At 47.3% G+C, this 23476-nt stretch overlaps 1 protein-coding gene across 1 annotated transcript in view; it reads right to left on the minus strand.

The window, feature by feature from the left end:
• The window catches only part of PLA2G4E (phospholipase A2 group IVE), a gene marked incomplete at its 5' end in the record, with an annotated part of 57995 nt that extends 51803 nt beyond the window's left edge, over nucleotides 1–6192 (minus strand). Inside the window, one exon of the mRNA XM_079913840.1 lies at nucleotides 5995–6192. Coding sequence (XP_079769966.1) covers nucleotides 5995–6177 — 183 coding nt within the window. The remainder of the gene's footprint in view (nucleotides 1–5994) is intronic.
• Between the last annotated feature and the right edge of the window lie 17284 nt (nucleotides 6193–23476).

Genomic DNA, 23476 nt, shown 5'->3' on the forward strand with positions numbered 1-23476 from the left:
CTCTGTGAGATGCAGCTTCACAGATGTGCCCTTCGGCTCCCAGAGAGTAGAGGGAAGAGGCCTGGGCAGACTCATGGAAACTCCGCAAGGCTGCCTGAGGGGCCCTGGAAATAAGGAAAGCCGTGGGCCTGTGGGCGATGGTGCGGCTGAGTGAACCAACAGTGAGAACTGCTGGGCTGGGGTTGCTGGAGCCTGAGGACCCAGCTCGGGAAAAGCCGCATGAGGGCATCTTGGCGGACGGCCCAGTAGAATGATTGCACTTTTGGCAAACTCATCATTTGGTGAATTGACTTATTTTTTTTACTTTAAAAATCAGCTTTACTGAGGTATAATTTAACACAATAAAGTTTATCCATTTGATGGGTTTTGACAACTATATACAAATGTGCAACCACTGCCACAATCAAGACGGAGATCATTTCCTTTGCTCCCAAAATTTGCCTCATGGCCCTTTTGGGCAACGCTTCCACTTCTCCCTGGGCCTCAGGGAGCCAGTGATCTGCTTTCTGTTGCTGCCAATTAGATGGGTCTTTTCTAGAGCTTCACGTAAGTGGAGTCATACTGTTCAATCTTTTGTGGTGACTTCTTTCGTTTGGTGTAAAGTTTTTGAGATTTATCTATGTTGTTGTATGAGTTCTTTCTTTTTCACTGCTGTGTAGTTTTCCTTTGTAAAAATTACAATTTGTTTATTCATCTGTCAGTTAAAGGATAAAGGTGTTTCCATTTTCAGCAGTTATGAATAAAGCTGTTATGAATACACACATACAGGTGTTTGCGTAAATATGAGTCTTCATTGCTCTTGGGAAAATAACTACGACTGGAATGACTAGGTCTGACTGATTTTTACCTAGTGACCCAGAGCTAGTGTGATGTCACATCTGGGCTCATCTGACAATCCCAGCCTCCTGTCCTCGGCACTTCTCCACTCTCCCTGGGGGTAGGAAGATGAGTTGTAGTGGTTCAGACGGGAAACCCATGGTGACTCAGGCCAGGGTGAGTGGCAGGGATGGAGAGAAGTGATGGGATTCAAGACGTATTTCGGGGGACTTCTCTGGTGGTGCAGTGCTTAAGAATACGCCTGCCAATGCAGGGGACACGGGTTCAAGCCCTGGTCTGGGAAGATTCCACATGCTGCGGAGCAACTAAGCCCGTGCACCACAACTACTGAACCTGCACTCTAGATCCCACAAGCTACAACTACTGAGCCCACGTGCCACAACTACTGAAGCCCCTGCACCCTAGAACCCGCACGCTGCAACTACTGAAGGCCACGCGCCTAGAGCCCGTGCTCTGCAACAAGAGAAGCCACTGCAATGAGAAGTCTGCTCACTGCGACGAAGAGTAGCCCCCGCTTGCCGCAACTAGAGAAAGCCCGTGCGCAGCAACGAAGACCCAACGTAGCCAAAAAAAAAAAAAAAGACGAATTTCAGGATAGAACCATCACAGTATGATGGTTTAGATATGGAGGGCGGGGCAGAAGATGTCCAGTGGGCTTCAGTAACCTGAGGTGAAAAGATGTAATGCACAGGGGTGGTCCTGAGGGAAATGCATCAAGTACAAAAGTAGAGGAGGGGCTTCCCTGGTGGCACAGTGGTTGAGAGTCCGCCTGCCGATACAGGGGACGCGGGTTCGTGCCCCGGTCCGGGAGGATCCCACATGCCACAGAGCGGCTGGGCCCGTGAGCCATGGCCACTGAGCCCATGTGTCCGGAGCCTGTGCTCCACAACGGGAGAGGCCACAGCAGTGAGAGGCCCGCGTACTACAAAAAAAAAAAAGTAGAGGGCAGAAGGGGAGAGACTGGGGAACTGAGCTTTGAGCTGGGCCTGAAATGTGGGCCAGGCTAGGAAGGGCAGCAGGAAGGGAGGGCATTCCAGGAAGGGAAGCAGCAGAATCCAGGTGAAGGGGTGGGAATGAGCTTGCCTTACACCCTGTAGGCAGCACAGAGTAGGGCGAGTCCCGCCAGGAGGGAAGGGTGGGCGCCGGGCCATAGGGTGGGCAGCTGGGGTGGGGTCCGATTTCGTCAGGCCTCTGGAGCCAGGCAGAGGTATCAGCCTTGATGTCAGAGATCATGGGAAGCCGCGTGGGCTCTGAGGCCTGCAGTCAGCCACCTGTCACTCAGCGTTCCAGGTGTGCACCAGAGGCCGCAAAGACACTAACAAGCAGCCACAAAGCTTGTGCTTCCTGAAGAAATTTACTGACAACCCACTCTGATAAAAGTACGGGGCGTTTATAGACAAAGTCTCTTGGCTTCCTTGGTTTCTTCCAACCTCATTGGCGATTCCTTCTCAGTCTTCTTTGGTGGCTCTTCTGTCTCCACCAGGCGTCGAGAAGGTGGGGAGCAGAAGGGCACAGGCTTCTGCTTCTTCCCTTCTGTCCGCCCCACCCCACCCCCATTTTTGGGAGACCTCATCCAGCTTCATGGCTTCAACAACCCTCTATATTCTGCTTCATGTAGTCAACCCAATTATCTCCCCGACCTATCTCCCAAGTTCCAGACTTGTGTTTGCACCTGCCCACCTGACATCTCTGCTCGGATATGCATATATCAAGCACCTCAAATTTAAAATGTCCAACACAGAAACCTCCAGTCTCCTCCATCCCAACCCATTTGGGGAACCCTACCTTGGTGTTCCCTAGATGACTAAGGGGTACCTCCCAGTTATTAAGGCAAAAACCTAGGAGGCGGCTTTGTGTTCTCATTCCATATCCAATCTATCAGCAAGATAGAAGTTCTGCCTCCAGAAAAATTCAGAATCTGTCCACTTGTATTTAAGCCGCCTCCATTTCCTCCTGGATCACAGCCAGAGCCTCTTCACTTGCCTCCCTGTTTCCCCTCAGGCAGTCCATTCCACAGACCAGCCGCAGTGGTCGGTGTAAAACAGAAATCAGATAAAGTCCACCGTCAGATTAGAAGCTTCCAGTGGCTCCCGCCTGACGCCTCAGAACAGCCCCAAAGCTGCCTCCTGCTGCACCGGGTCAGCATAAGGCTCTGACTACTTCCTCTCTTCCCCTGCTCTCTGCTCTCCAGACACACTGGTCTTCTCTGTGTTTCCAGAACAGACCAGCCTTGTGCCCACCTCAGGGCCTTTGCACTTAGAAGTTGCTCTCTGTGGAACATTTTCCCACCGGTCTTCTTATGGCTCAGATCTTGGTTCAGATGTCACCATCCTACCTCCTGTCTGTCCCCTCCCTGCTGAAAGTCACCCTCTATCACATGTTTCGTTCCAGTAGCTTTGACATAGAAACAGTCATGTATGTATTTACTGTCTGTCTCCCCCATTAGAATGTAAGTTTCAGGAGGACTGGATCCTGTCTGACCTGCTCAGTGCTCTGTCTTCCACTCCTAGAACAATACCGGGGGCACGGTGGGACCTTGATAAATATTTGTTCAAGGAATGAATATGGGCTTCAGATGTGGTTCCTGGTCTTCCTGAGATGGAAGACATGTAACAAACCACAGGAAGAGTTGCCTAAGAATACAGTGCAGGAAATGGTAACTCTGAAAACGAATCCGATAAACTCATTTTTGCTGAAGTATTGCTGGATGACGATATGCTACCCAGTAATGCCAGCCTCCACGGGGCCCTAGAAAGATGAAGACGTAATCTACAGGGTGGTCCTAGAGGGAAACCCTTCAAGGACCAAAATGGAGGGCAGATGAGAGACTATTGGAAGATTGGTGGGTCCTTGTGGGTCCCTCAAAATTTGCCATATGGAGGATTCCTCTGTCACTGAATGCAGACACATCCTCCCCAATCATACACATTCCCCCCACATACATACATTCCCTAATATTACACCCCCTCTTGCAGAGCTGACTGCGATTCTTCTTATCTTGTTCAGGTATTTCATACCCGTCTTAGGGAAGAACCAATTGACAAGCTTCTGAGAAATTCCATGGAAATTTGCAAAAATAAAGCACTATAAACTCTGACATTTCACCATAAATCTTAACAAATTATAGTACAGGCACACAATGGAAGATTATTCTGCCACTGAGGTGACAATTATGAAGTTTAATTATCAACCAAGAAAACATTCATGGCTGTAATTTTAGGTTAAGACAAAAAACCTGGACATAGATCTGGTATAAGTATTATAAGCACAACTATATCAACATTATCTAAGGAGAAAAAAGACTGAAAGGGAATAGTTATCGTATTGAGTTAATGCGATTACAATGGGTTTTTCCTTTATGTTTCCAGACATTTTTTGAAATGACTTTTACACACATAAAAAAGAAAGTATTAAGGTTAAGCACAGTGTCTTTGCCTCTGTCCCAGCCCTGTGGCCTTCCCGCTCTTCCCTCAAGCAGCTGAAACAAGACAAGGGCACAGCCTCATTCCTGAGCCATGTCAGGCATGGGGATGACAGGGCAGAGGGGAGAAAGAATTGTAACGTCACAACAACAACGACGACAGCGGTCAGCATGGTTCCAGCTTCCTGTGCTCCAAACACTCTGCTATCCACACCTGACATGATTTTGCCCCAGAGGTGGAGAAACTGAGAGGTGAAGTCTGAGAGGTTAAGGAACTGGTCTGAGGTCCCAGGGTTGGCAACTGACAAAGAAAGTTATGGAAGCCCTGGTCTGATTTCACAGCCCACGCTCTCAACCACTCTTAAGGAGGACGGCGCTCTTACAGATACCGAATCCCTGTGTTTCAATGGCTCTCACAGCTTTGAGGGGCCACCTCTGAGTCAGGAGGCCTCTGATGCCAGGGAGGGGCAGGGGGTGCAGGCCCCTGACCTCCCAGCAGGGCTGTAGCTGGTGCATCTCCCGCTGCATCACATCAGGAGCAGGCCTGGCCTACTGGACCACAGGGACTTCCCCACTGGGGAACAGGGGACTACAGGAAGGGCGGGAAGGTGTGGGGCAGAGAGGGGGAGAGGAGCCACCACTCTTCACCTGTGACTCTGAGAGGGGTCACCGGCAGGGGCCCTGGTGCTTCTATGGGGCAGTCAGTCTGGTCAAGGGGACGAATCTTGGGGGGACTGGTCATCTGCCCAGCTGCCCTCAGGTACCTTGGGTGGTGGACACTGGGTTGACAGCCACAGCTATGAAGTGGGACCTACTGGGGCCAGGCAAGGTGACCCCGTGGTGGAGGGCCAGGATGGAGCCAGCAAGCCAGGGTCCAGACAGAGTGGGACAGAGGCAGAGGGGTCCACAGGGGGCAAAGTGACCATGACGCAGTGCTCCTGTGAACAAGGCCCATGGACGGATGCGAGCCTTGCCCCCTGCTGAGCTCAGCCTGGCACTGCTGCTGAGACCAGAGCGGCCAGAGGGGCACAAGAACACGGACCCCTCCCCATTGCTGGGAGCCCACAGGAAGCTCACACACCTGCCCGGTGGAGAAGCTGGGGAGGCAGATCTGGATCTACTGATGATTGCCTAAAGCCAAGGTTCAATTTTTGTAGCCCACTCAATTTACCAGATGGGAATGACTTAGTCAAGGTTTTCTCTTCACTGGCCCATAGGTGGGGTCCGTGAGGAAGGCCAAATCAGTACATTCCCTCCAACTTCCTCAGAGCTGCGCGTGGTTACAGTTATGACCCTGCCCTGCCGCTAGGCTAGACGGCACAGGCCTAGAATCTATATGTGCCAGGTGGTCTGCTAAGTCATTCACCTGCAGGATGCTGACCCCTCAGTATCACATCAATCGAAACACCTGCCATCTCAGCTCTCCTACGGACTTAGCTGGGTGACCTTAACCCCACTGAGCCTCACTTTCGTCATCACCACTAATCCCTCCCAAGCACATAGAGTGCATGCAGTGAAAGGTCATCACCGTCAGAGTTAACAACTCTTTGGGGCACAGAGACAGGTAAGGACGGGTAGGTGATGGGCGGGGCCAAAGGGATGCATCTGGGAAAGAAAGAAATTAACAAAAACACAACCTGTTAACTCTGCAGCAATGCAGGTGATCTTACTTATAGTCAGGAAAGCGGGGGTAAAATTTAAGGGGCCAGGAGCACTCCCCAGAAATGCAGACATACCTGAGAGCCCCCAGGGGCCATGGGAAGTAGAGGTGGGAGATGGGGAGTTTCCAAGACCTGCGTCTGCTCCAACTCACTGACACTCCTTCCTGCTGTGCTGCCTTCTTCATCCCCTTGTAGGCTCTGCAGGACAAACACATCAGTTCCCGAGCCAGGCTGGCCTTCTGAGGTCTGGATAGTCATTCCAGCCACATCCACCTCTCTGGGTCTTAGAACAGGCTGTTTGGTACTGGATTGGTCCTTAACAGCGAGGCAAACCGCGGATATCCTTGGGAAATTTCAAGGGGGTTTTGCAAAACAGCCAAAGCAATGTCATCGGATTCCTCCTGAAGCTAAATGAGCCTGATGGTTACAGAGGTGAAGAAAGTCAGTGCTTAGCTAAAAGAGTCCCACACCTCTGTGAATACATCAGCCAATCTGGGCCGACTCTGGTGGAGAGAATGTTCCTGCTCTGTGTAGAGAGTCAGCAGCAAGATACAATTACATTCACCTGGAGCAGCTCTCCTCAGGGGAGGCCTGCATTTCCGAGCTCAGATCCAGGCTCCTCACTGCTCAGGGCTATTTCTAAAAGTGTGACACTCAATATGTCAGTGGGGAGGGAAGAGGGAGCAAGGGCTGAGGGTCAGGTGGCTGAGACCATCTAGGCCCCTGGTGGAGTCCCTGGCTCTTGGCTGACACCCCCAGATCTCTCTTTTGAGCCCTGAAAATAAATCCCTAGCCTGGTGTTCAGCGCTGATGGAGGGGCCACAGGCCAGAAGGGAATTCGGTAATCTACTCTGCCTCTCATTTTCAGCCCTGTCTTTGGTTTGATAGACGCCATTTCTGGCAGCTTAAAGACAATGCATCATAGCTCCACAGTAAAAACAAAAATGCAAAAATAAAAACAAAACACAAACCTTCTTTGTGTCTGTTTACAAGTGTTTTAAAATATACATTCAAAATGCGCATCTTTCCGTTTCTCTGTGTGTGGGCTCTGAGTGATCCAGCATCCTCTAGCTGGGGCCACTCCATCATCCCCCTCCCCATTTCAAGACTCTCTTTTCTGAGGCTGTGGTTCTCCCGTGGGGCCGGCCTCTGGCCTAAACAGCCCTGTCAGAAATCAAGCAGCAGTCAGACTCCCAGGTCTGACTGACTACAGTCGTGTTTGGGGGGCTGGGCGGGGGGGAGATGTATGTAAAGTGTCATTTTTCTGTTTGTGCTAAAGGCAGCAGAATTCGCACCCTCTACCCCTAATTAAGTCACTTAGCATTCAGGATTATTTTCAGCTGAAAGCAATTAAGAAGAAGCCGATACAAGAAAAGCTTTCTGCTCTCCCTCTATTTGCCTAAAAGCAGTAGGTACGTTTCCTTCCCTCTCCACCAGTTAGAACAGAACTTAATCAGACCTTAATCAGAACTTAATTCCAGACCTTCATCAGCCCACAGAAGCGCCAGTGCTATAACAGTAAATTATAGAAAATTATGTGACTAGGAAGATAAGGGTTAATTTAACCAGGTCTGTTTGTGCCTCTACTCCTCATCTTTAGGGATAAGAATGTTTCTTTCCTCCTAGTATATCTTCTAAACACATGGAGTTGTTTAAAAAAATAAATTTATTTATTTATTTTTGGCTGCATTGGGTCTTTGTTGCTGTGGGTTTTCTCTAGTTGAGGTGAGCGGGGGCTACTCTTCGTAGCCGTGCACGGGCTTCTCATTGCAGTGGCTTCTCTTGCTGTGGAGCATGGGCTCTAGAGCACAGACTCAGTAGTTATGGCGCACAGGCTTGACTGCTCCGCGGCATTTAAGAACTAACGTTGACTGCAGCCCACTGTTTGCCGGGTGTTAATTCTCACATTTCTACGAGGTCAGCATCGTCATCATCATCCCTATTTTACAAATGAAGAAAACAAGTCTCTTGGGGCTTCCCTGGTGGCGCAGTGGTTGAGAGTCCGCCTGCCGATGCAGGGGACACGGGTTCATGCCCCGGTCCGGGAGGATCCCACGTGCTGCAGAGCAGCTGGGACCCGTGAGCCATGGCCGCTGGGCCTGCGCGTCCGGAGCCTGTGCTCCGCACCGGGAGAGGCCACAACAGTGAGAGGCCCGCGTACCGCAAAAAAAAAAAAAGAAAAAAGAAAAGAAACCAAGTCTCAGAAAGGTTGGTAACTCGCCAATAGTTTGCTCTGGAGCCGTGGGAACCCCTTTCTGCCCCACGAGCCCATACCGGGCCCTTGGCGGGCTTGCCCCATCCAGAGTGGGATCCAGGCCTGCAGGAGAGGCACCTAGCCTTTTGTGTCTCTCCTGATGTCATCAGATACTTTCTCCCTGGACCTGTAATGAGATATTCTAATTATTACCTCCCTGTATCCCTGGCTACAGACAAATCAGCTCCTTTTGATAAAGCCCCACCTCCCTTTTTTTTGAGCAAAATGAAGTGAGTTTTTGTTGCCTGAGACGAAAGTGCCTTTGGGAGACCCTGCCTACAGCTGATGGGGTGACAGCTACTATGCCCTGGAGGCTTGCCAGGCACCACTGGACTCTGAGACCTTTACAAAGGGAACCAGCTCATGGGGTAAATATGGAACAATGTTACTTTTCTCACTAACTGTCCCCAGCTATACTCTGTCAAAGCCTCCTTTCCTGCTAGATACAGATATTTGAGAAGAGACAGTCCTCCTAACAATGAAACCAGAACCATTTTTCATTTAAACACACACATTTTGATGCATATTATGTTTATGTTTGTAAATTTTTTCTTTTTTGTTCCCTAAAATTGAAGGCCTGCAGGTGCACAAAATACTTATTTAGTCCTTAGCTTCCAAAACCTCAAGACACAATGTACCCCTACACGACTAATGAGTTCACTGTGCCAGGAGCCAGTTCTAGAATGTAATGTAATTTAATGTAAACACAAATGGGATAATTATTATGGAATGGTTTTGTATCGCTGGTCTATTTGACAACCCCTTTCTCTGCATGGTTTTCTCCCTCTATTTCTCAGTATGGGGACTTTCTTGTTGGAAAACTTCCTTCTTTAAAGAACTTTCCCCTGGAAACTGAGGATGCCTTTGTTTTTAATCTGTAGGACTTCCCACATTCTAAAAGTTTATTTTAACCTAACAAAGCACCCTGCCATTTAGCCATACCATGGAAAATGCTTTTTCTTTATCAATGCTTTTTGCAATAAAAAAGAAAAGCAATACACCTTAAACTTATACACTGCTGTTTGTCGATTCTATCTCAATACAACTGGAAAGAAAACAAATTAATTAGATTTTTAAAAATCAGTCTTTTATCCAATTTCCAGTGAGCATTACTTTTAGGATTAATCAATGCAAAATAAAACCAGGAACAGCTAAAATGTCACATGGTAAACTTTTTTTAAAGTTAATTAATTTTGGCTGCGTTGGGTCTTCGTTGCTGCGCATGGGCTTTCTCTAGTTGCGGTGCGCGGGGCTTCTCATTGCAGTGGCTTCTCTTATTGCGGAGCACAGGCTCTAGGCACACAGGCTTCAGTAGTTGTGGCTCGCAGGCTCTAGAGCACAGGCTCAGTAGTTGTGGCTCACAGGCTTGGTTGCTCCGCGGCATGTGGGATCTTCCCAGACCAGGGATCGAACCCGTGTCCCCTGCATTGGCAGGTGGATTCTTAACCACTGCACCACCAGGGAAGTCCCTATGTGGGCGTTTTATCTCCAGCTTGTAGGAAGAAAAAGAAAGGTCAGCGTATCCTTATAAATCTGCTATTTTTTTCAAGTGCCTTTAACTCAAAATAATCAATAAGCAGAGCAGCATATTTGAGGGCAAATCTGGTTTCTTTCAATAACTTCACCTTTGTGAATTTTCTTTTGTGGCCTCTATTTCTTGACAAGTCTAATTTTTTCCAGGTCATTTCTTTAAATCTCCAAGACATGATTCTTTTAAAGTTTACCATGTGAGGGACTTCCTTGTTAGGTTAAAATAAACTTTTAGAATGTGGGAAGTCCTACAGATTAAAAACAAAGGCATCCTCAGTTTCCAGGGGAAAGTTCTTTAAAGAAGGAAGTTTTCCAACAAGAAAGTCCCCATACTGAGAAATAGAGGGAGAAAACCATGCAGAGAAAGGGGTTGTCAAATAGACCAGCGATACAAAACCATTCCATAATAATTATCCCATTTGTGTTTACATTAAATTACATTACATTCTAGAACTGGCTCCTGGCACAGTGAACTCATTAGTCATGTAGGGGTACATTGTGTCTTGAGGTTTTGGAAGCTAAGGACTAAATAAGTATTTTGTGCACCTGCAGGCCTTCAATTTTAGGGAACAAAAAAGAAAAAATTTACAAACATAAACATAATATGCATCAAAATGTGTGTGTTTAAATGAAAAATGGTTCTGGTTTCATTGTTAGGAGGACTGTCTCTTCTCAAATATCTGTATCTAGCAGGAAAGGAGGCTTTGACAGAGTATAGCTGGGGACAGTTAGTGAGAAAAATAACATTGTTCCATATTTACCCCATGAACCGGTTCCCTTTGTAAAGGGCTCAGAGTCCAGTGGTGCCTGGCAAGCCTCCAGGGCATAGTAGCTGTCACCCCATCAGCTGTAGGCAGGGTCTCCCAAAGGCACTTTCATCTCAGGCAACAAAAACTCACTTCATTTTGCTCAAAAAAAAGGGAGGTGGGGCTTTATCAAAAGGAGCTGATTTGTCTGTAGCCAGGGATACAGGGAGGTAATAATTAGAATATCTCATTACAGGTCCAGGGAGAAAGTATCTGATGACATCAGGAGAGACACAAAAGGCTAGGTGCCTCTCCTGCAGGCCTGGATCCCACTCTGGATGGGGCAAGCCCGCCAAGGGCCCGGTATGGGCTCGTGGGGCAGAAAGGGGTTCCCACGGCTCCAGAGCAAACTATTGGCGAGTTACCAACCTTTCTGAGACTTGGTTTCTTTTCTTTTTTCTTTTTTTTTTTTGCGGTACGCGGGCCTCTCACTGTTGTGGCCTCTCCCGGTGCGGAGCACAGGCTCCGGACGCGCAGGCCCAGCGGCCATGGCTCACGGGTCCCAGCTGCTCTGCAGCACGTGGGATCCTCCCGGACCGGGGCATGAACCCGTGTCCCCTGCATCGGCAGGCGGACTCTCAACCACTGCGCCACCAGGGAAGCCCCAAGAGACTTGGTTTCTTCATTTGTAAAATAGGGATAATGATGACGATGCTGACCTCGTAGAAGTGTGAGAATTAACACCCGGCAAACAGTGGGCTGCAGTCAACGTTAGTTCCTTTCCTGCTCAATCCCCATTACAGAAAGTGTGGCTTCAATAACCCAGCTTAATATCAGAACTGATTCATGTAAATATTGTAGATCTGTTGGGACTAAAATGATCTCAATATAACAATGATTTTTTTTTTTTTTTTACAGAGAAAAAGATACATCGTCTTTTTTGTCTTATCCCATGAAGGGGAGAGTGGACATTTTCCTAATTTTTCCTTCAAGAACTAGCCTTGATGGGGGTGCACTTGTCACACCCACCCCCATCCCTGTCCCCTCCCCACAACAGGAATTCTTCATCACAGAGCAGGAAATGGGACAGGGCTTGGCTTGAGTTAAAATTTCCCTCATTCCTGAGGCCAGAATGCAGAAATAGGGAAAGGAAGGTAGCTCAGAGCCAGTACGGGGCTGAAGCTGCAGTGCAGAAACCCTCTTGGACCCTGCCATCCTGGCACGTCAGGCCTTGAGGAAAGTGGCTGTGGGCTGGTGCGAGCCTCACGAGCTGAGGAAGCCAGAGTGAGTCCGAGTCGGGGAAATGGCAGACAAGCCAAAGCCACCTGCCCCGGGGGGCACGGAGCCTGTGGGTACGTGCCCCGCAAAGCCCTCTCAGCTTCATTCCCCAAGAAGCGCGCAGGGGCAAGCCAGGCAGCAGACCTGGTGGGGTCCCCTGTCATCCCCAGCTTGTCCAGTAGTGGGCAAAGAGGACAAGCCCAGAGCAGCTGGAGCACCTGTCTTTCATCACCAATGCTTCAGGACAGGAGCAGAGGGCGGTAGCGGGGTGCTAGCATTGCCTGTGCTTCAGCAGTGACACCATGTGGCACTGACTATATATAAAATAGATAAACAACAAGGACCTACTGTATAACACAGGGAACTATATTCAATATCTTAAACAACCTAAATGGAAAAGAATCTGGGGGACAGGATAAATTAGGAGGTTGGGATTAACATATACACACGGCTGTATGTAAAACAGGTAACCAACAAGGACATACTGTGTAGCACAGGGAACTCTACTCAATATTTTGTAATAACCTATAAGGGAAAAGAATCTGAGAAGGAGTGTATATGTATATCTGAGTCACTGTGCTGTACACCTGAAACTAACACAACATTGTGAAACAACTATACTTCAATAAAAAAAAAAAAACTGAAAAGTCAGCTGAAAACCTTGACTGAAGGGAGGCTGCCCAGTTTCCCCCCACCACGATTTTAATGGCCAGGACCCACCTCTTTGGACTCATAAGCAGCCCTGGGTGTTTTGTGGTTATCACTGACGGGAGAAATCCAGGAAGGAAAAACATATTTCTAAGCTCGGTTAGTTGGAGGCTTGAAGTCAATTAGATAGATAATTAAAAAGAGTATCATCTCAATCTGAACTCCCAGCTAGAGGAGTGATTACACATTATTACATTGGGGGTTAATCATCACCCCAGGTGTAGGCAAAAATCACATAAAACACCAATGCCAATTTGTGAAACTTCCTGACACCCAGAAGAGTCCTCACCCCCTTCCTGGATGAGATGGACTCACAGTGATCACACTTTCCACAGAAGAGGATTCTCCTCCACTTCCTGTTGCCTACTTCCGTAGGTGGCCCTGTCATCCGTCCAGTTGCTCAACGGATTAGTCAGAACTCTTTCAGTTGAAGGTGTTGGGAGCAAGCTTAGCATCAACAGGAATGTATTGCCTCATCTAGCTGGGAAAGATGCTGGATTAACTCACAAAATTGAGAAATGAAGATCCTGGGAAGTTGAGAAAGGAGAGAACCTGGGATTCGGAGCAGCAGAACTCTTTCCCTGTCCTGCTCTCCTCTCCTCTTCCTCTGCTTCTCTTTGCCCTGGACCTCAGTCTCTCCTAATGTAGACAGTTCCCCTCCACCGGCAGGGGATATAGTCATTAGCAGCCCAAGCTTCCCAAGCCCACCAAGGGAGAAGTTTTCTCACCAGGCACCTTTATCCTAGGGAAGGGCTCTGATCGGCTTGCAGTGGGTCAGTGTCTACCCCTGGGCCAACTAGTGCCAAGGAGATGACATATGTGATAGGTCAGTCCTGGTCACACCCTCTCACCTGAGGCCACTGAGCAGGGGTTGTGGGCAGAGAAGAGTGATGGGAACTCTCATTTTCTGGGAGCAAATTGAAGACTAGCACAGTCCACCCTGCAGATGCTGGTATCCGCAGCATTTTATAATAAACTCCCAGTTGGACCTTAACATACAAGCAGAAAAGTACATGAATCATAAGTGTGTAGTCTGATGAATTTTCACTATTGAACACACTCACAGAAACAGCACCTTGATCAAGGGACAGAACATTATCAGTATCCTAGAAATCAACCTTATGCTTCCTTCCAATCACCACTTTCCTGACCCCCCAAAGGAAAACACTATCCTGATTTCTAATATGGTAATTAATTTGATCAATTTGGGAACTTTATATAAATGCAGTCATTCAGTATTATTCTTTCATGCCTAGTTTCTTACACTCAATATTATGTTTATGAAATCCATCCATATTATTGCATGTAGACACAAAGTGTTCATTTCACAGCTGCATAGCATCGCATTGCATGAATATGCCAAAATTTATATATCTTAGAGGCTTTACCTAGGCGTTTATGTCTTTGAATTTTGCTCTGAATTATATCCTTCTTTGGATATACATGTAAATGCTGGTTACTAATTAATATTTTTTAATTACTTTTTATTGGAGTATAGTTGCTTTACAGTGTTGTGTTAGTTTCTACAGTAGGGCAAAGTGAATCAGCTATACGTATATATGTATCTCCTCTTTTTTGGATTTCCTTCCCATTTAGGACCCCACAGAACACTGAGTAGAGTTCCCTGTGCTATGCAGTAGGATATCATTAGTTATCTATTTTATACACAGTATCAATAGTGTATATATGTCAATCCCAATCTCCCAATTTATCCCAGCTGCCCTCTCTTTCCCCCTTGGTATCCATACATTTGTTCTCTACGTCTGTGTCACTAATTAATACTTAAGGTTGCTACATGAGCTTAAAAGCATATTTTGTGGAAAGGTGTTACAGAAGGATGAGGATGCTCTGCACACTTGAGGTCCACCTTTCCTCACCTCTTTTTGTCTGGGCAACAATTATTTGTCAACACAGCCCCCTGGTGGCGACTTCCTGAACTGCAACCACGGCTCATAGTCGAGGTTAATTACCGGCTTTTCAAAGTATTATATAAAGTAACCGGTGATGTTTATGGAAATAAAAGTGCTCCATCTCCATCTCACAATCTAAAATACTGATCAAAATTCAAAATAACAACTACCATTTATCAAGTACCTACTATGTGTCAGATATTATGTCAACTTCAACACAGTATTCTGTGTACTGGTTATTGTTGTCTCGTTTTTGAGGTGAGAAAACAGACTTAAGGAAGTTCAATACTCACTCAAGGTTCATTCCCCCAGACCTCTCCCCGAGGAGGTGTGGGGTTGGACAAGAGCTTGCACCCCTCCTGGGGCTATCTGCTGGGAGGCAAGTGCTTCCAGATCCTCTTCTCACATCTCCCTCTCTGTCCAAGAGGAAGCGACTTGCACTCCTGCTTTCCCCCGTCCATTCCCGCAAGGGGTACGCGTTGTTTTTGTGATTGGCAGAGGCTCGAGACATTGATTGGGTCGTGCCGTACTAGTGGATGGGTTAATACACCTACAGATCAAGAGTCGTGTGGGTGTTTTCTCCGTCTTCCTGCACCTGCATCAGGTCAGCCTCTCTTCTGTCCTTGCTAGCTGCTCCAGACCAGGTATTAGGGAGGATGACAAACCTTTCTTGGTTTGCTGGGGACTTTCCCCCCTGTGCACTGAAATTCCCAAGTCACAGGAACTGCCTCAGTCCCCAAGCGACTTGACTTCCCTTCTCAACCGTGGGCAGGTCAGGACCAAGTTGTTCCACAGACTCAGCTGTTCTAGATTCTCTAACAGGATGAGACATTCTTTAGGCCTCCTGGTTCGTGACACATGAGCCAATCAGCAATCAGCAACTACCATTAGGAATGAGGATTATCAGGTGAGCCTTGACAGCATGTGGGATGGCCCAGCATGTGGGTTCTGCAGGTGGCCTGGGTACAGGCTTTGGTTTGTTGTACACAGAGCTGCCCGATCAGGTATGGAAATACCGTGTTGTTAACCACAGGCTGTGATAGTCCCCCAGTTAGTGATCCTAAGTCTTTATTTATTTATTTATTTGTGGTACGCGGGCCTCTCACTGTTGTGGCCTCTCCCGTTGCGGAGCACAGGCTCTAGACGCGCAGGCTCAGCAGCCATGGCTCATGGGCCCAGCCGCTCCGCGGCATGTGGGATCTTCCCAGACCAGGGCATGAACCGGTGTCCCCTGCATCGGCAGGTGGACTCTCAACCACTGCGCCACCAGGGAAGCCCCTAAGTCTTTATTTTTATTATGAAATGTTTCATGATACAAAAGGATACATACCATACACGCTCATATATGATGTAAAAAGTAATCAAACACATATACCCATGTACTCACCGCCACTACCACCCCTGCTTGAGAAACAGAATATTTCCAATGCTTTTGAAGCTCCTGTGTGCCTCCCCGTAAGGGTTACAACTCATCTGAATTTTGTGTTTATCATTTTCTCAACTTTTGTTATATGTTTACTACATATAAATAATAGATTGTTGGCTTTTGGATACTTGAGTACTAATCCAAATGCAACCATACTTTCTTTTTTCACTTGACCTTGTGATTTGGGGATTCATCCACAATAATGTGCAAAAACTATAGTTCATCATTTTCCTTGCTGTATAGTATTCCACTGTTTGACTATTCTGTAATTTATTTATCCATTCCCCTATTGATGGACATTTAGATTTAGCTTTTTGGTAACACAGACAGCGCTGGCGCAAACAGCCTCATATATGACTCCTGGTGTGCGTGTGTACAAGTTACTCTCCGGTATATACCTGATCCTGAAAGTCTTTACTGATCTCCCAATGGCAAAGTGCTGTTCTCTGGTTTGATTCTCCTTGCACCTCAGAGTTCCGAGTTCAACACTCGCATTTCCACTAAACCCTCTTTCCCTGTGTATTAGTTAGGATTCATGATTGTGAGTGACAAAAATCCCAACTGAAGTGAGATTAAGCCAAAAAATGAGCGTGTGTGTGTGTGTGTGTGTGTGTGTGTGTGTGTGTGTGTGTAGTGAGGCACGGGTGCGGGAGGAACGTGTTGGAATGAATGTATGATTGAGCAGTCAGGAGGGGGACTGATTTAAACTAGTATCACCTCTGCAGCCCTAAAAAAAGTCTCTTGGTGTCCCTCTGGCTGGTCACCTACTCATCCCTGAGCCAGTCCCTGTGGCCAGGGGAGCACAGTGTGCTGCTCTGATGGGCCAGGCTGAGCTACAAGCCCAGCCCTGGAGCTGGGGTGGTGGGTCAGAGCCCTAAGCTTGTGGGCTGAGAGTAAAGGAGAAGGGAGTTCCTCACCTGGAGATGGGTACTGCTCCTAAAAGAAGGGTAATGACCACAAAGTAGCCTAAAACAGTGAGTGTCTGACTTGCCCTGGGCTTGCATGTGGCTGGACAAGGTATGTCGCATCCTCGGTGTCTGTTTCTTTCTGCATGGCTGAGGGTGATGAGCTGAAGGTCCTTGCGATCTCGTCTGGCTCTGCACTGTGAGCTCTGGCTGCCTCGTCATCCTCCTCCTTGCTCCTCTTGTGTCTCTTAAAATCATAGCTGGGCCCAACCTCTGTGGCGCTGAGAGGTCAGCCTTTGCTTCTCCAGTCTTCCAGAGCATTCCCCATGGATGTTCTCAGAAATGCCAGGCTGCAGTTCTGAGCTCACCTCCACGGCACATTCATCTGACCACATGACGTGACTTCTCAGAGGCAGCTCACCCACCGCAGGACAACTTCTCAAGCTAAGCCCGCCACGAAGGCCAGAAGTCTTTCTAAAGCATCATTCTCACCACAACCTCACAACCTTTCTTTCAGGTTGCAACCTTCAGAGTCTTCTGTGGCTCTTCACCTTCCTTACGCCCCTGAATCCAATCTGTCACACAATTTGGTCATTTCCTTCCTCTGTTATGCCCCTCAGGCCCCCTCTCTGCTTCTTATTGCTTTGCTCACTTTGATGAAAGCGGCTGCCATGCTGTGACCTGCCCTGTGGACAGGCCCGCTGACAGGGAACTGGGGGCAGCCTCAGGCCAACAGCCCATGGGGGCCTGAGTTCTGCCAGCAGCTGCGTGTGTCAGTTTGGAGGTGATCCTTCCCCAGGGGAGCCTTAAGCTGATCACAGCCCCAGCCAATGCCTTGACTGCAGAGGAAAGGCTACATCACGCCTGGGCTCCGCCCACAGAAACCAAATGAGCTGCAGGCAATTGTTGTCAAGAGATGGAGACAGCAGACATCCTGATCTTGTACCTGAACTTTAAGGAAATGAATCTAAGATTTCACCATTCAGGATGAAAGGAATTTTTTTTCTTCTTCTAACGGACACTCTATTAGTCAGGGTTCTTCCGAGAAACGGAAAAGGGAGAGCGATTTGGGGAGTCCAAAATCTGCAGGGAAGGCTAGGAGGCCAGAGACTCAGAAAAGAGCTGCCGCCTGAGGCCAAAGGCCATCTGTTGGCAGAATTCCCTCTTGCTCTGGGGAGGTCAGTCTTTGTTCTATTAAGGCCTTCAGCAGATTGAATGAGGCCCAGCCACATTGTGTAGGGTAATCTGCTTTACTCAAAGTCCAGCTGATTTAAATGTTAATCTCATTTGCAAAACACCTTCATGGAAACATCCAGGATGCTGTTTGACCAAATATCTGGGCACTGTGGCCCAGCCAAGTTGACATAAAATTAATCATTACAGATACCCTGTACTAGTTAAGTAAATGCCCTTCTTTTTTTTTTTTTTTCCGGTATGCGGGCCTCTCCCTGCCGTGGCCTCTCCCGCCACGGAGCACAGGCTCCGGATGCGCAGGCCCAGCGGCCATGGCCCATGGGCCCAGCTGCTCCGCGGCACGTGGGATCCTCCCGGAACGGGGCACGAACCTGCGTCCCCTGCATCGGCTGGCGGACTCTCAACCACTGCGCCACCAGGGAAGCCCGTAAATGCCCTTCTATTCCTAATTTATTAAGGGCTTTTCATAAGTCCTGAGTTTGTGTTGAATTTTATCAAAAAATCTTTTTTTAAAATTTATTTATTTGTGTTGGGTCTTTGTTGCTGCATGCGGGCTTTCTCTAGTTGAGGTGAGTGGGGACTACTCTTCATTGCAGTGCACAGGCTTCTCATTGTGGTGGCTTCTCTTGTGGAGCAAGGGCTCTAGGCCTGTGGGCTCAGTACTTGTGGCACATGGGCTCAGTAGTTGTGGCTTGCAGGCTCTAGGGCTCAGGCTCAGTAGTTGTGGTGCATGGGCTTAGTTGCTCTGCAGCATGTAGGATCTTCCCGGACCAGGGCTCGAACCGGTGTCCCCTGCATTGGTGGGTGGATTCTTAACCACTGTGCCACCAGGGAAGCCCCTCAAGCTACACTTTTATATTACTATTTTCATTTGATCTATATGTTATTACATAAAATTTATAAGTTTTCTAAAACCCTTCTTGCGTTGTTGAAATAAATCCAACTTGATCAGGAAACAGAAATGTTTCTCAGTTCACCCTTTGCTCACCATTCCCACCGCCACCACATGTGCTGGCCAGAAAGCAGAGTGCCAGCCCAGTGCCAGGACTAGGGATGAGACCCCCTGCAGGGCCTTCTGGTCCGTGCCCACCCCCGACCCCAGCCATCTCTGGGCTTGGCCCAGGACGCCCCACGGCTGCAGGAAGAGACTTGTACAATCTACCCGGAGCCTGTGGGTGGGACCTGACAGCTGTCCAAGTCACAGTCCTCACCCAGATAAGGGTGGGGCTGACGGGATGTCCTGGTAGTCGAGAGGCCTGGGGTAACAGCAGGTAGCTGGTGGTTGGGGGGTGAAACAGACAAATACACTCACATGCACACTCACGTAGCAGGTAAAGACTTCAGCTTCAGCCATGGGCTGCGTAAGCACTCCTTGGCTCTGGGTCTCTCCGGCTTTATTGAAAGTTCCCCAGATGGGACAAGTCTTTTTTTTCCGCTTATGCCCCCTTCTCAGTCTCCAGAGCCTAGGCACTGAGTCAGCCAGGCTGCAAGGTTGAGGGCACAGTCCTCCAGACTGCCAGGAATTCTGACCCACTTTTAGAGGGGCTTACCCAACTGTGCAGTCTCAGGGGACAGCCCCTACAAGACTGTCCTCACTTCAGACACCAGCTGCAAGTTCAGGGGTCCCCAGGACCACCCTCACTTTAGACCAGCTGGCTACAAATTCGGGGGTCCCCAGGACCACCCTCAGGTTTGATCATTTGCTAGGATGACTCACAGAACTCAGGAAAGCTCTACACCTAGGATTACAGTGTTTGTTTTTTTTATAGTGAAAGGATACAAATTGAAACAAGCCAAAGAAGGAGACAACAGGGCAGAGTCTGGGAGAAGCTAAATGGGAACTTCCAGCTGTCCCTTCTCCGTGGAGTCACCTCTTCCCAGCCACAGTGAGTGACAGTATGCCCAGAGTATTACTAACTGGGGGCCTTGAGCCTTTGATGTCCAGAGTGTTTACCAGGGCTCCCTCACCTACTGCCCACGTGGCTGACCTTTAGTCTCCAAGCCCTCTGGGAGGTCAGGCTAATAGCTTTAGTCCCAGTTCCTCTGGAGGTTGGAACTGATAACAGTCTCTTTCAGAGGCCTCATCACAGATCACACTGTCAGACTGTCCAGCGGCCAAAGCCCCCAGGCAAACAAAGACTCTCCCATCAGGCAGGCCATTCCAGGGGCCAGACCCCTCTTTAAGTCAGGTTAATCCTTCACAGTACAATAGGGCCAGCTCCAAAGTAAGTGCCCAAAGACACAGGGTGGTGTGGCTGTTAGAAGCCTGGCCTTGATTTTAAAGCCTCCAGTTCCAGCTCTGGCTTTGCCACTCCTGAGCTTAGTGATCTTAGCAAGTTGCTTTACCCCTGTTGATACCCACCAGCCAAAGACACCCAGGAACATCACTGTAGTTGAATGAATTTGAGTTTATTGGTACTTGTTGCAACCAAGGAGAACGTACACTGTGGGGAACCATGGAGTGTCTCAGTAAGTAGGAGGTAGGAGGGGCTTATTGTAGGATTTGGGCTTGTATGAGGTGATTTACAGTGTAAAAAATTAATAAACAGAAACCTCAGGTAGAGTCGGGAGGCCAGAAGGGGGTGTTCTCATGCACTATGAACAATAGCAGAGACCAACAGGAAGAAGAAAGACTCCTTTCCTGGCAAGGACTCAGCCAATGAAAAGCCATGGACTCCGCTTACTAGACCCCTCCCAGCTTCCTTTTCCTCTCTGTAAAAGCATTCTCTTTCCACTGCAATGTAGGGGCTTGGCACACACACACCCCCAACTCTACGGAGACAGAAGCTCCTGCACTTGGGAGCCTTCCAAACCTCACCCTATGTCCTTCTTCAGGCTGTTCATCTGTATCGAATAAACTGGTAAACGTGTTTCCCTGTATCCTGTAAGCCATTCTAGCTAATTATCGAATCCAAGAAAGGGGTCATGGGAACCCTAACTTATAGCTGGCTAGTCAGAAATACAGATAACAACCTGGGACTTGCAATTGACATGTGAAGCGGATGCAGTCTCATGGGGCTGATCCCTTAACCTGTGATCTGATGCTAACTCCAGGTAGATAGTGTCAGAATTGAGGTGAATTGTAGGACACCCAGCTGATGTTGCAGAGAATCGCTTGGTGTGGAAGGAAGCCCCACTCCTTTGGTGACCAGAAGTGTCAGAGGTGTTCTGTTTGAGAAATAAAGGAGAAACTGGAGTGTGTTTTCCTACTCAAGCCAGTAGATACCATCATCGACATCACTGAAAAATAAGAGTTTGTGATAAACTGGAGAAATTGTAGAATCAAAATAAAGCCAAATACATGAGAGACAGAGGGAAGGATGTCCTGAGGAGAGGTCATCCGATGAGGGCCACGGTCTGTCACTGTGACACCTACATGCTGCCAGGGCAGCCAGAGTTGTATGTGAGTGTGTGTGTGTGTGTGTCCCCTTTGAGTGTGGGAGATCATAAGTGAGTATAGTAGCAATACATAAACTGGATTATATACCATGACCAAGTGGGATTTATCCCAGTAGTGCCAAGTTGGTTTAACATCCAAAAAATCCATTATTGCCACATAGCACATTAAAGAATAAAGGGGAAAAAATATGATTGTCTCAATAGACACAGAAAAAGCATTTGACAAAATTCAACACCTTGCATGATAAAAAACACTAAAGGAGCTAGGAATAGAAGGGAACTACCTCAACCTGCTAAAGGGCATCTAAGAAAAAATGCTTTCCTTCCAATATTATGTACAAGACAAGTATGTCTGCTCTTGCCACTTCTAGTCAACATTATACTGTTCTAGTCAGGAAAAGAAAAAGAAATAAATGGCATCTGGAGCAGAAATAAAGAAGTAAAACCATCTCTATTTGCAGGTGACATGATCTTATATGTAGAGAATCTTAAGGAGTCAAAAAAGAAAAAGAGAAAACTATTAGAGCCATTAAACAAGTTCAGCAAGATTACAGGATGCACGATTAATATACAAAAGCATCAATTTTATCTCTTTATAATAGAAATGAGCAATTCAAAAAGAAAATTAAGAAAAGAACTCAATTGATAATAGCACTAAAGAAAACAAAATACTTAGGAATAAGCTTAACAAAACAAGTGTAAGACTTGCTCACTGAAAACTACAAAACATTGTAGAAGGAAATTAAAGACCTAAATAAATGTAAAGACAGCACATCTTCATGAATTGGAAAACTTAAAATTAAGACGCAGTGCCCCCCAAATTCATCTATAGCTTCAATTCAATCTCCATCAAAATCCCCAGCTATCTTCTTTGCACAAATTGACAAGCTAATCCTAATATTCATATGGAAATTCAAGGGACCCTGAATAGCCGAAACAATCTTGAAAAGAAAGAACAAGTTGGAGGACTCATACTTCCTGATTTCAAAACTTACTACAAAGCTACCGTAATGAAGACACTGTGATATGAGCATAAGGATAGACAAACAGATCAATGAAATAGAATCAGAGTCCAGAAATAAACGCTCACATTTACAGCTAAATGATTTTCAACTGAAGGTGTCAAGACAATTCAATGGGAAAAGAACAGCCTTTTCAGCAAATGGCTGGAAGAACTGGATATTCACTTGCAAAAGAATGAAGTTGAACCCCTACTTCACACATATACAAATGTTAACTCAAAATGATGGAAGACCTAAATGTAGGGGCTAAAACGATAAAACCATTAGAAGAAAGCATAGGTGTAAATCTCCATGATCTTGGATTAGGCAATGGCTTCTTAAATACTCCACCAAAAGCACAAGCAGCAAAAGAAAATTTAGATAAACTGGGAACCATCAAAATCAGAAACTTCCGTGCTGCAGAGGATATCATCAAGAAAGTGAAAAGACAACCCACAGACTGGGAGAAACACTGCAAATCATATATCAAATCAGAGAACACATGAAGAACTTTCTCAATTCAACAAAAAGACAAATAATCCAATTAAAATGGGCAAAAGATCTGAATAGATATTTCTCTAAAGAAGACATACAGGGACTTCCCTGGTGGCACAGTGGTTAAGAATCCACCTGCCAATGCAAGGGACACGGGTTCAAGCCCTGGTCCAGGAAGATCTCACATGCTGTGGAGCAACTCAGCCTGTGTACCACAACTACTGAGCCTGCGCTCTAGAGCCCATGAGCCACAACTACTGAGCCCATGTGCCATAACTACTGAAGCCCGCATGCCTAGAGCCTGTGGTCCACAACAAGAGAAGCCACTGCAATGAGAAGCCTGCACACTGCAACGAAGAGTAGCCCCCGCTCGCTGCAACTAGAGAAAAGCCCGCACACAGCAATGAATAACCAACGCAGCCAAAAATAAATACATACACTTATAAAAAAAAAAAGATATACAAAAGGCCAATAAATATGTGAAAAGATCCTTAACATCAACATTATGGAAACACATACAAGATACCACTTCACACACTAGGATAGTTATAATAAAAAAGACAGTAACAAGAGGTGGCAAAGATGTGGAGAAAGTGGAACCCTCATACAATGCTGACAGGAATGTAAAATGGTGCAGGTACTTTGGAAAACAGTCTGGCAGTTCCTCAAAAGACTATGGCCCAGCAATTTCACTCCTAGGTGTACATGCAA

Source organism: Stenella coeruleoalba (assembly GCF_951394435.1).
Source record: "Stenella coeruleoalba genome assembly, chromosome: 2".
Taxonomy (NCBI): Eukaryota; Metazoa; Chordata; class Mammalia; order Artiodactyla; family Delphinidae; genus Stenella; species Stenella coeruleoalba.